The 13,654-nt window shown below is 41.0% G+C and overlaps 1 protein-coding gene across 12 annotated transcripts in view; it reads left to right on the top strand.

Moving 5' to 3' along the window:
* TRPM3 (transient receptor potential cation channel subfamily M member 3) overlaps window positions 1-13,654 on the top strand; it is an 827,080-nt gene that overhangs the window by 574,760 nt on the left and 238,666 nt on the right. For all 12 annotated transcript variants that reach the window (XM_021694438.1, XM_021694434.1, XM_021694433.1 and 9 more), the window contains exon 3: window positions 1,379-1,583. In XM_021694438.1, the coding sequence (XP_021550113.1) occupies window positions 1,379-1,583 (205 nt within the window). The remainder of the gene's footprint in view (window positions 1-1,378; window positions 1,584-13,654) is intronic.

Genomic DNA, 13,654 nt, shown 5'->3' with positions numbered 1-13,654 from the left:
TAACAGATAACCCATTGGGAAGGAATTAATCACTGTCTATAAGTGGGTTATATGTATTTTTAGTATGGTTACTGATTTTCCCTTTTAAGCATTTCATCAAAATGCTTAGTTTGTACCAACATTCTCTGCTAAAATGAAAAAGAGCTTTTTAAATAAAAGACTCCTAGCAGATTACTAATTAGACTGCTGACCTTCAGATTCCCATCCAAGCACATTTTTAGTATCCTACTTACCTTACCTTTAGTATCCTACTTACCTCCCTGATTTTGCCTTAATTAACAGCGTATAAAGTAGGAAGCATTTGGGATGTGGTAACATATGAATGTCTGGAAATGCCTTTATGAAAAGGCAACATAATCAAGCAATTTTAAAATACAGGCTGTAGAGTCATATAGACTAGCTGTGTAACCTTGAGCAAATTTCCTAACCTTCAAAACTGCAATATTTTACTCATAAAATGAATGTGACGTCGTTAGTATTTAATAACTGATAACTGTGTATCAATATTATTATTAATAGTTATAATAGTGATACAAATGAAGTATGAAGAATTGTATCGGTATTATTACTAATAATAGTGGTAGTGGAAAAGTATGAAGGACATTTTCATGATGTGAGGAGTGAATTTTGTTTTCAAATATCTTGTGAATAATATTTTCATCGTTTCTTTGGGAACACTTAAGCTGTAGATTTTTATTCTCAGACTTGGATATTTGACAGTGCATGTCAATTGAGGAAAGACAAGTTAGGTGACTCACATATGAGTGAGCATTCTTATTTAAATGTGTATGTTAAGATTCTTCCCTCAAAGCTGTGCAGTGGCTTTCATGCAAGATTTGATAGATGGGAGGAGTAAGAAGTAGAAAAATCTATAGGGGGGCGCCTGGGTGGCTCAGTCAATAAGCGTCTGCCTTCGGCTCAGGTCATGATCCCAGGGTCCTGGGATCGAGCCCTGCACTGGGCTCCCTGCTCCACGGGAAGCCTGCTTCTCCCTCTCCCACTCCCCCTGCTTGTGTTTCCTCTCTCGCTGTGTCTCTCTCTGTCAAATAAATAAATAAAATCTTAAAAAATATATATATAGGGCTTTTGTTCACAGGTTCCGATCCAGAACAATATGGCAGGTCTGAAAGGGGTGGGTGGAGAAGGCCGGGAGGCATGTTATAGCTTATCCAGCTAAAGGAAAATGAGGAGGAGCAGAAAAGAAAATTTGTATGTCAAGTAAATCCTGAATTCACTATTTGCCTGATATAGCCACATTGTGGGATTCTGCCTAAGAGCTGACTGGCTATGGTCTGTCGATTTCTCTGGCAGGTTGCCCTAAGTGGGTGTTCCAATAATGGCAGATACAAGGGATTCACTTTGACCTCCTCTGATGCAGGTGTTGCTGTGGGCGTCTGATCGGCCAGCATGTGGGCCTCACTCCCAGTATCTCCGTTCTTCAGAATGAGAAAAATGAGAGTCGCCTCTCCCGAAATGACATCCAGTCCGAGAAGTGGTCCATCAGCAAGCACACTCAACTCAGCCCGACGGATGCTTTTGGGACCATTGAGTTCCAAGGAGGTGGCCATTCCAACAAAGCCATGGTAATCAGAAACCCATTCAGTCGCTTCCCAAATTCTTTCTCACGTCCTGTAAAGGAGAGGTGAAGAGCTGGAGATTGAGCCTTTGGGCTCAGTCCCACCTCTGCCAGATCCAGGCTGGGCAAGGGGCTCTGATGACCTTGGCCCTATGCATCTCTGCTGTCCTCTATAGAATGGGGGAAAGAAAATTCCTCCCAGGATTTTTTAAATAATTAGTATGATTATTGGATGCAGTGACTATTGTTATTAATTATTAATAATAACAAGTAGCTTTCTATACTGATCCACTGTTTATTATGTTACTCTCTGGGTCTCATCCCTTGGGGCATGTTTTTCTGTCTCCTTTGGTAAAAAAGAAAAAAAAAAGGGGAAAAAAATCTTACCTTTAGGTTTCTGTTTGGTTCTATTGGTAACTAGCATTCTTTCAATTCAAGGTAGAAATGATCAACCCAGACTGTTCTAACAGAGATCTTGCCATCTAAAGGGAGTGCTTTTGCTCCAGGCAGCTGTGTTCAATAAAGTTCTCAGTAGAAAATCTCCATATGAAAAGCGTTTTGTTTGGAACGGAGGCTTTAGGAAATAATACAGATTTTACTTCTAAGAGTTGTTGCTTCTAAATTTCAGCTTTCATCATGAACCTCTCCCTACTTGGCCGACAGATTTTTTTCCAGGAGGAAAGTATACCATATGTTTTTGGAAATTCTAGAAATGCTATATTTCAACAAGCTTGCTTCTAACAGAGAGAGTTAGTTGAGGGTGAGGCAGTTGGAGGTGACTGCTCTGAGGCTCCACGAAGTTTTCTGAGTTTGGAGAGGAAATTTTGCTTAGAGAAGCTTACTGCAGAACGCAAGGGAAGTCACTTCACACTAGTCACAGACTAAAAATGTGCAAAAAAGCCACCTCTCTCCCCTTCATCTCTCCTCCCCTTTCCCTCTATTCCCTCACTCCTGCAGGATTTTCTTCGCCACGAATGGCTGAGCGAGCTATTCTCATAGTTTTCCCCTAAGAAAATCAATACTGAGTTATACATTAGAGTAAAAACAATTTTGAGCAGTGTATTGGGAAGAAGAGGATGCTATGTGCAGCCCCCTGTAAGGCCTGGGGGGAAAAGGTGAGGGGGTGGGGTGTTAGTCTTGGCCTGTACAGAACCAAGGGCAATGGAAATTTGGCAATGTCCTCGTCCACCCAAGGGATGTATTCCCCTACACAAAGTCATTAAGAGTCCCTAGCTCAGCACAATTCCCATTCACAGTATGGGATTGAACCATATACACTGGGGATCCTCTGGAACGATGCATTAATTAAAAGTCATGTAAGTTCATACTTTAAGAAAAGTGCTGCAAAAAAAAAAAGAAAAGAAAAGAAAGAAAGGTAGAAAAGAAAAAGCAAAGGGATGGAAATGGATCCATGAGGGGCCAAAGTTCTTCATTGGAGACGAGACTATGATAATGTTGAGAATGAAGTGTGCCCCCAAAAGAGAGAAAGTCCCACAGATGAGGAAGTGGCTTATTAGGCAATGATCATTGTGGAGTGGTACACCCAGTGACGTCATAGGGTGTTTGGTGCCCGCGAGCTTTGTGCCCCACGTCGCACAGCTGATATATGATATATGTATATTATGACATTTAGCAGCAGAGGAAAAACTTGAAGAGGCAAATCTTTCCCTCTCCTCTGGAAGTGTGAATACATATGACATCGAACTTTGATAGCCCTCCCCAAGCCTCACATAGCTCTACAAAACCCAGAACTATCTGTCGGCAATCAGGTTAGGAAAGATCAGCTACATGATTTTAGATCCCAGTGTAAAATGAAAATGTAGGCCCCCAGCTGGGGCAGGGAAGGCAGTCCCCCGTTGCCACGGCTGACAGCCCCAACTCACAGTAGACAGGCAACAATCCAGGGAATGGCTGTCTCCGTGGTGGGACATGCTCGGGATCTGTTGTGGTTGAATCTTTCCACCAAGTCACCTAGGAAACACTCCACAGCATGACTAGCCTAAGGCAGGGACAGCTACTTCCTTGCTCTGTCCTGAAATGCTACAGGAAATACATCTAACCCTGCCCCTCCCCTCGCCTGCACCCAGGTCCCAGTCAGTGATGGAAGGTGATGATGGAGCACAAACCCCGTTTCTTCCCCAGACGAGATTGGGGTGGAGAGGCTCGACTGGCTGGGACACCAGAGATGAGAGCAGGTGGCTGAGATCCCCTGTCCCAGGAAGGCAGCAGGAGGAGGTGGGAAATGGGGACCGTGGACCACATGTGAACTGAGGCCCCAAGCCCTCTGTGCATGCTCTACCGTCCCATCAGACTTCATCAGACCTCATGTACAAAACACAGATTCAAGGATAAAACTGTTAAGGATTTCAAGACAGCAAGTGCAGAGCATTAAACTCTAAGCACTGCCTTTCTGAGCAGTGTGACCGTGAAGTGGGCCCTGAGATTAGGTCTCACATGTCCTCGATGGTCTCAGAGCAGACACGACGAGGAAAAACCTTTCTTTCAGAGTCTAATCAGTCAAACGAGGACCAGTTTTCTTTCTTTCTTTCTTTCTTTCTTTCTTTCTTCCTTCCTTCCTTCTTTCCTTTCCTTTCCTTTCCTTTCTTTCTTTTTCTTCCTTCCTTCCTTCCTTCCATCCTTCCTTCCTTCCTTCTTTCCTTTCCTTTCCTTTCCCTTTCTTTCTTTCTTTCTTTCTTTCTTTTTCCTTCTTTCTTTCCTTTTTTGGGCGGTGTGTACAACCAAATATTTAGCCAGTGAGAGTCCCCGCTATTCAGAGACAATGAGCATTTTGTCCACTTTGAATACCTGGCCTTGAATGATTCTGATTCTCCTGTCTAGACCAAGGGGCGGAGCTGACAACAGGTCAGATGTCCGGCTTTATCAGGCAGGGTGGTGGTTTTGTGCCAACCTGGGCCTCCCTTACTTCTTGCCCTCCCCAACAAACTGGCATGCAGTTTGGACAAAGGAAAAAATCAGCAACTACTGTCTGTTAAAGAATGTTAGTCTTCAGATGGGGAAGGCAGGGTTAAATATTCACCACGATTGAAGGGAAACAGGTCAATAACTTACTGTCTTTGATCCCTGTTCCTGACAAGAATATTTGGAAGTTGAGATGATTTTTAGCAAAGTGAGCAAAGAACTCTAGAGGACAGATTAATTTTGACCTTTATTATTTAAAAAAAAAAAGTAAAAAAATATATACATAACATTAATTTTTACCTTCAAGACTGCCCAAGATGAGGCACTTGGGTCTTCAGAATGCCATTGTGGTCTGGACACAATGTGAGGCAGAATGCACTGGAGTATGGTAGAAGGTTCAGTTGGAGAAAAGAGAATCTTTATTAAAATGTGGTGGGCCACGGGGAAACCTTATCTGCTCAGAAACGTTATGTCCGTGTGTCTTCACCTAGGGACGCCACAGAGCTTTGGGCACCAAAGACACTGGAGGGAGCGATGCAGTGGTTCTCTGCTTGGAGGATCACAATGACCCGTGCACTTCTACGGATGCCCGTGGCCAAGAATCATTGCCAGAGAGTCTCCCTCGCTGGTCTGAGATGGAACCTGGGCATTTGAAGTATTTTAAAAATGAGCCAGGTTATTCTATTCAGCCAGGCTTAGAAAGGACTAAATCATCTCAATCTCTCTACCTGTTTTATAGACGAGGAGACCGGAGCCCAGAGAACTTCAATTCTTTTCTGAGAGATAACTTGGTTATGTAATGACAAAGATAAATTCTTGAACCCAAGTTCCTCAGGACTCGCCATCAGTTCTGTTTCTTCTCTGTCGTGTATGCTTGGTATAGACTATAGGAGATGTTTTGAAGGGAAGCTAATTACTATTATATTTCTCGCTGTCTTGTAAGGGTTTTGAAAACTTTTCAGTAGAATTAGAAAATTAGTATTATTTGATGAGGTTAATTAAACTCAAAAGCTACGAGCAGGAGGAGGTCTTTGTAAAATTACATCCTAGGTTAATGGAACCATTTTCTGAGCTTTTCCCAGCACTTTGTGGTGTTCTGTCCCCAATTCCCAGGCTCGACAAGCCTGGGAAAGTGTGGTAGCAATGGATCCAGCATCTCTCTCACTTTGCAAAGAAATCATGACCCGGGCAGGAGACACCCTGGTAGCTGACAGTGAGTGAAGGGTCCTCACTCCCTTCTCTTCTCAGCACTAAGCCACGTCCTACCAAATTGGCATGCCCCAAATGCCATTCCTGGGCTGTTGGAGGACCTGGCAGTTCATTCAGGTGCCTAATAAAAGTTAGAACATGAGGACCAAGGAAGAAGATAGTAAGATACTAAAGCTCTGGGTTAGACATTGTCTTATTAGTGTGAGTTCTAGGTAACTTTTTAAAACTGACTTAGAGAGCAGTCGCAAGATGGCCCCGCAGCAGACCCTGGGCCCTCTCTCAAAGACTCTTCTTTATCTGGGGCTACGGCTGTAAGTTCTTTAGAAGAGGGACAGTGCTGGACTTGATTATACAGAATCTTATTTGCTACTAATTGTCTCTTCCAGTTAATGCTGAGCTGACTTGTGGACCAGGTAAGTATAACCTAATTAAGGACTTGTATTTAAACCTCTCAAGTCATTCACATAATTATCTTCAGGTTTTCCCTTGCTATTCACTCTGTTTATTAGATCAGGTTGAGCCCCTTGTTATAGTTTTTATATAATTTAGGTAATTGTTCCTCTGCCTCATTGTCACACTTAAAGCTCTAACCGTCGAGTCTGCTGGGATGAAAGCCTTCTACTCTGAGCATTATCAGTGGGCGGATTGAGGGTAGGGAGTCTGTTGGCAGCACGTCATCTACAATCTTACACTCTTAAAATGCTATGGGATTGAATTTGATCTTTTTTTAAATTGTCTTTCTTTGAATTATGCAAATTTAATCTGGGTCTCATCACTGACGGACACATACCAAATACGAAACTAAATGAATCCCATTTCACAAAATAAAACAGGTAATCCCTAGACATTGGCTAACTAATCAGCTTTCCATAAGCATGGTAAGGTATTTGAGGGGTTTGGTATTTGTTCCATTGATTCCTACTTTCTACCTTTTAATCTTTAGGCCACTGAATTAGCAGTACCTTTGGGAGGCCCTTCTGAAACTGAGAATAGAACTAGAATTTATCACTTAAATTTCTGGTCCCAATCATAGACCTAAGGAAAGGAAGGGAAGAAACCCATCTTGCCTTTAGAAAATTCCCATCTCTTTGCCTCTCGAAAATTTTATGCTAAATAATTCTGGCAGAAAATGCAGAGAGTACCCCCCTATGACCTATTTATATGCTCAGTGGAGTTTGATATTTCTAAACCTTTAGCTTTGGCTTCTCAGCCAGCAACTGTCACCTGGAAGTACCTGGTATCTAACGCTGAGGAATCACAAAAACAATATAGACTAAATTGCAATGGCATTTTTCATTTCCAAAGTTTTGTGGGTCAACAAACTAGGAATGCGATCACCAGTGACACCACACATTTGTTCTCCAAGTGGTTCCCTTCTAGGGAACTTTTACGTGCATGAAACCACCATAAGTATTAAACTCTTGCTGCAAAACTAGAAACTCCAGGGACTTAGAAAGCTTGTATCAGCAAAATTGTCTTAGCAGTCTGATATGACGTGTCATCCTTGGCCACAGTTTTAATTAAAAGTACTCACTTAAAAATGTGGCTACAAAGAATTTAAAAAGTGAAATGATGCTTATCACATTTTTCAACATAAAGGAAAACGGGCCGAATGTCCCCCTACAGCCTCGGAAGCAAAGCATTCAAAATAAGTGTTCAAATAGAGTTAGCAGAGCTATTACCATTACTCCAAACAAGCACTACTTACAAATACCAACTGATAATTTCCAGGAATTAAAGACAGCTTCACAGTATTAGGAAGAGGATTTACCGTTTCCAGGAGCGTAGCCAGATTTATCATTCTGCATTTCTTTTACATTTTCATTTAAAAAGCCGGGCAAAGTTACCGGAATAAAAATTTAGGGCTGAAGAGGTGACTCATTCATTATCAGAACCAAATTATTCCACCAACTCTCAAGTTCAGAATTCCAGTCCAGTCCAGAATTTTTATTATATTTTAAGTAAACAACTCCAGCCTGTCCTAAGTTGTAATGACATCTCCCTCTCTCTCTCTCTCTCTCTCTGTCTCACACACACACACGCGCACAGAGCTTTTGCCCACCCTGGGTTAGTTATAAAGTCAGAATCATATCGTCTAGTCTCTGACGCACCTGTGACCCACAAAGGGAGGCCCATGGGTAAAGTCAAGTCCTGTTTTGATAAGTGAATAGTAACGTTTCTACTGACAAAGCAGTAAGAGTGGCTTTAGAAAAAACTCCGGTGAAGTCACCTGCTACACAGAAAGACATTTAGCATCAGGCAGAACAAAAACTCAAGCAGCAGCTACCGAAGCTCTGTGCCATTTGAGCAGAAGAAATCCCTAGTTTTCTATCAGAGTCTCACAAGTTTGTGGTTTGGAACTCAAAATGTGTGTTCTTTGTGAAAATCATGCTGTATGCATTGGCCTCCAAAGCACCCAAGAACAGATCCAATAGGACAATTTCAACCAGAGTGAATCCCTATTTTATATAGAACATTCTCGAAGTGCTGTTCTGGATGTCATTAGTTCATCACACAGACTTTCCACTACCCAGCGGGGGCGCTAAGGATAGAAAGGAAAAGGAGATTATTCTAGGCATGGGCAACTTATTCGAGCTCAGTTTATCTCTAGAAATTATAAAGTGAGGAACTAAGGGTGAAGGATGGGTTAGGCAGCCCAGAGCAAAGGTAGCATTTTTGCTCTCGACAGGTACTTTTATGTAAACATCGGCACCAATCACTCCCCCAGATAACTCAGAGCTGAGAAACAAAGTGCTTCTTTAACCTATCCACGAAAGAGTTAAAGGCAAGTTATTTGGATCCTGTTGTACGCAGAAGTCATTTCTAAGGTGAGTGTTTGTAGCCTTCGTTCAATTTTCATGTATTGGTTTTTCCGCCATACCAGGGGATTTTCCACAGTTTAGTCCTCACAGTATCCTGTGAGGTGGTTGGGATCACCCCCATTTCATAAGAGAAGGTGTGCAAATTGGCCAAATGACTTACAGGGCCTGATGCTAGAGTGTGATGCTGCTCACGATTGGAAAATCTATAAATGGAAGCACATTTCACCACATCAGGGTACTGCCCAGGTGACAAAATGTAGTATACCCATCAGGAAGATTTCTTGTTATTTGTAAGGTGATCCCTTAGCAATCAATGAGCTCACAGGTAGACGGTCAAAACTGCTTATCTTGACAACCAAAATAGCTCCTAATTTCAAATCACATTGACCGCTTATTAATTGCTCTGGGGACAGCCATTTATGACCTTGAAGCTGCTGATTCGGCACATGAGTTAGCTGTTATATTACAAGCATCTGGAGAGTTCCTGACTAACCTGCTTTTTATGGGTATAAGAATATAATTTAAAAATTGACATCTTCAGATCATTGTCAAATGTCATTTTATCCCTTTGTTTTAATTAGCCTCTTATCCCCCAAATCATTTGAGTTACTAAACCATAACAATAACAAAAACAATTAATGGATTCATTTAAATTCTTCCTTTAAAAAAAAAATCTTGCCTTTTATTCTCCAAGGGATTTAGGTCATTGGAGATAATTTGGGTAGCTGAAAATAGCTGTGTTTTTTTTATTTATTGTCGCCTAAGTAATTCCTCCGGTATCTCCCCCATTCCTCTCTGTGAGTTTCATGTAAAATATTGAGTGTTCTTTCTATCCTTTGGCCCAATAAGAAACACAAGACACCACTTAGAATCTTTGGTCTGGGGAAGAGTTGTAATCTTTGCTTCTCATGCGGTCCCTGGGGAGCTAGTCAGAAATGCAAAACCATAAGCCCCACCCCAGGCCTACTAGATCAGAACCTGCATTTTTGACAAGGTCCCCAGGTGAGTTGTGCACATTAAATTCTGAGAAACACGGCTCCACCGAGAGTTTCCAGTGCAACAGTAGCTTTAATCATGAACTAGATGGTGGTTGATGATTAGATAGCTAGCTTGGAGGTCCCAGTCACTCACTTTCCCTGGCTCTCCCTGTCTTTCCCCGTAAAGCAGAAGAATTGAACTTGATGATTTCTAGTTCCCATGATTGCTAAGATACTTCTAAGTTCCCTTCCATTTCTAGGATTGACGACTTCATAGCCAATATGAAAGTTTTATCAAAAATCACGGTCAGGTCAAACATGGTCCCTGCCCTCAAAGATCCTGTGACATGGGCAGATAGAACTGACAAGTACAGGAAACAACGGGGAAAAAAAAAATCCAGTTGGGTTAGGTCAAGAGTTATGCTACATCGATATGAGCTTGGATTCTCAGGAAAAGTCAGTAAAAGCCTTTGATAGATGAGAATGATTTCTGTATACGAGAAAGGGAGGAACTGGGTAGCCTACAACTTAGGGAACAGCATTAGCCAAATACAGAGAGAAGTGGGGAAACACCTCTAGGTGGGGTCAAGCCAAAGCAGGGAGGACCAGGACAGGCAGAATGAGAGTTTACATATAATATAACACTTTGAACTGAGAAATAGTGGGATCAAAAAGGAATGGGAGGAAGAACTCTGTCTGTTGATGTCTTGGTGAGGGTATGGGGTTGAGAAGCCTTTTGGAGGCTGATGGATCATTAGAACTTTGAGACTGCTTGTAGGTGAAAGAAAAGGAGAAGAGAGGGGCATTTTTACTTTGAGGTCAAGAGCAAGGACTCTGGAGTCAGCAGACCTGGGCTATGGATCCTGTCATTACCACTAGCTATCAGTTGAACTTGAGAACCTGATGGATCCTTTCTGTCCCCCAGCAGTGAAATGTGGATGATACCAACCTCCTCATTACTGGGAGGAGTCATGATAATGTATGTGCTGGGGCACAGTAAATACAAAAAGGTCTTGGTTTGGGGCTTGCGGGGGGGCGGTTCTCAGTAGAATTAAGAAATTGAGAGCAGAGAGAAATATGTGAAGAGGGCCCACCAGCAATGTGACCTTACACAGACTGGACAGCAAGCGCCTCTGTTTCCCCATCTGTAAGACAGAGCTGGGGACAAGGTGATCCAAGGTCATTCATTCCCTACTAGAGCACTCAGAGTAACAAGAGTTCTGTGATCACGAGCAAGCTTTTCTTAACTAGGAAAAAGATTAGGCTGCTTCAAAAGGAATTTTAACACATTCTGTAGATTTTTTTTTTACCATCTCCCACACCAAACCAAAGCATTTTTGGTTTGTATAGTTTGGAAGCCTTGGGAGTCCCAGCCCTAATTTATTTTACTAAATATCCCTTTCTGAAATTAGTCAAAATGTCATAAATTCAATTCAGCAGGGCCGCCAAATTTTAACTACAGTGCACAGGCACAGAAAACGTTTTATTCTTTCATCTTACAGCATCTATTATCTAGATGTTTTTCTTAGAGTCGCTCAATGAGTTAATAAATTTAACAATAGAGAGAGATAATAACATAGCCTTTATTTAAGAAACATTGTGCTTGCTTCTACCACTGCAATGCCCACTTTTCAGCCCCAAGGCTCCTTGCTGTGGCACAAAAATGCACATTGTTATTGAAAATTTCTGTGGATACATATTGGAAAGTTCTTGCCCTCTGCATGAAAGTTTGTGCACAAAATTTGCCACTTCTCATCTTGTGAGCTCTAGTTAAATTCTGTTGGTATAATGCACTTAGCTAAAATTGCCAACCCTTACCCTTTCCATTCTGAAATTGATTGTTGCTGCATAGATTAAATTAACACAGAACCAGCTTATTAGATTCCAACACCTCTTTGGATTTCTAGTATACACGTATATAGGAAACTTTAGCTCTTTGGTATTTCTTGTTGATGCAGTTTATGTTGTCAAGCTGCTTTCATTTTTTCTTCTACTTCAGCTAAATATATTTAAAAAGCATTTTAACAAAAGAATTGACATAATTTCTGAGGTTTTTGCAACAACGGGGTCTCCTAGATCCAAAAATATTCCAATAAATTGTCACCTCCTGCATAACCTTATTTGTTTACACATCCAAAAGCATATGTTGGTGTGGTTACATGCTGTTCTGTTCTTTCTGTGGTTATGCTACCTCAACATTAATACCTAACAAATTCCAGAGTTAATCAGTACCTTTCTCTTCTCTCCCATGCAACATACAGACTTTAGAATGCTTTCATCCTGATAACTTCCACCCAGTTAAATGCTGTATTGTCCAGTGCTTTAGTTCTGTACCTTCCCACCATAAATTAGACATTATCATCATTTATATTCTACGCCCAGTGCTTTTTTAGGTTTACCGTGTATTTGCTAATATCTTTGTTAGTGATTCTTTCTTGTATCCCAGATCATCCATTTGGGATCATGTAATTTCTCCCTGCTATATATATATTTTAAAATTTCCTTCAGGAAAGTCTGCTAGAGATAAATTTTCAGTTTGGGTAGTCTGAAAATGTCTATAATTTGCTCTCATTTTTGGAAGATATATTTTCTCTGAATATAGAATTTTACACTGACAGTTCCTCTTGGCACATTGAAGACACTGGCTTGTGGCATCCATTTTTGCTGTTGAGGAATAGATCTTCTGTCTTAAATGACTGTTTCTTTGTAGGGGATTTATCTTATTTTCTGGCAGCTTTTGAAGATTTTTTTTATTTCCTTCCCTTTGGTGTTCTCTGTGAGGTGTCTCTGAGTGGTGTTTGTTTTTATTTATCCTGCTTGGGATTCATTGACATTCCTGGATCTGAGAATCTGTATCTTTCAACATTTCTAAGAAATTCCCAGCCAGCATCTGTTCAAGTATTGCTTCTTGCCCATTATCTCTTTTACTTCCATCTAGAATTCAGATCATCTTCTCCAAGGTTTTCAATTTTGCTCCCGTTTTTAATTCCTTTGTCTTTCTAGGCTGCATCTGGTCGATTTCTCTGGATCTATTCATTAGCATTGTCTAATCTGTAGCTTAATTTTTCTATTGTATTTTTCTTTAAATTATTACTTTTTTTATTTCTTGAAGTTGCTTTTGATTCTTTTTCAAAAGTATTGGTCTCACCACCTCACACCAGTCAGAATGACTAAAATTAACAAGTCAGAAAATGACAGATGTTGGCAAGGATGCGGAGAAAGGGGAACCCTCTTACACTGTTGGTGGGAATGCAAGCTGGTGCAGCCACTCTGGAAAACAGTATGGAGGTTCCTCAAAAAGTTGAAAATAGAGCTACCCTATGACCCAGCAATTGCACTACTGGGTATTTACCCCAAAGATACAAATGTAGGGGTACGTGCACCCTGATGTTTATAGCAGCCATGTCCACAATAGCCAAACTGTGGAAAGAGCCAAGATGCCCATCAACAGATGAATGGATAAAGAAGATGTGGTATATATATACAATGGAATATTATGCAGCCATCAAAAAATGAAATCTTGCCATTTGCAATGACGTGGATGGAACTAGAGGGTATTATGCTAAGTGAAATAAGTGAATCAGAGAAAGACAATTATATGATCTCACTGATATGAGGAATTTGACAAACAAGACAGAGGATCATAGGGGAAGGGAGGGAAAAATGAAACAAGATGAAACCAGAGGGGGAGACAAACCATAAAAGACTCTTAATCTCAGGAAACAATCTGAGGGTTGCTGGATGGAGGAGGGTGGGAGGGATGGGGTGGCTGGGTGATGGACGTTGGGGAGGGTATGTGCTATGGGGAGCGCTGTGAATTGTGTAAGACTGATGAATCACAGATCTGTACCCCTGAAACAAATAATACATTGTATGTTAATAATAATTTTAAAAAGTATTAGTCATTCCCCATAGCCTATTGTTCCTTACTGATGCATTCAATAATCTCATTTGTGTTTTTAACATATTAAATATAGCTATTTTATATTCTCTGAATATTTCAATATCTTTGAGGATCTTCCTCTGCTTCCTGTTATTTCTTTTGGTTCTCATTCATACTGCTGGATTTCCTTATGTAAGATCTGATTTTATTTTTTTTCTATGAAATGTTTATTTTCCCATGGAAATTATCTGAGCTCCGGATTGAGGGC

This window comes from Neomonachus schauinslandi, chromosome 13, assembly GCF_002201575.2.
Source record: "Neomonachus schauinslandi chromosome 13, ASM220157v2, whole genome shotgun sequence".
NCBI lineage: Eukaryota > Metazoa > Chordata > Mammalia > Carnivora > Phocidae > Neomonachus > Neomonachus schauinslandi.
This window is presented reverse-complemented; position numbering and strand designations above follow the sequence as displayed.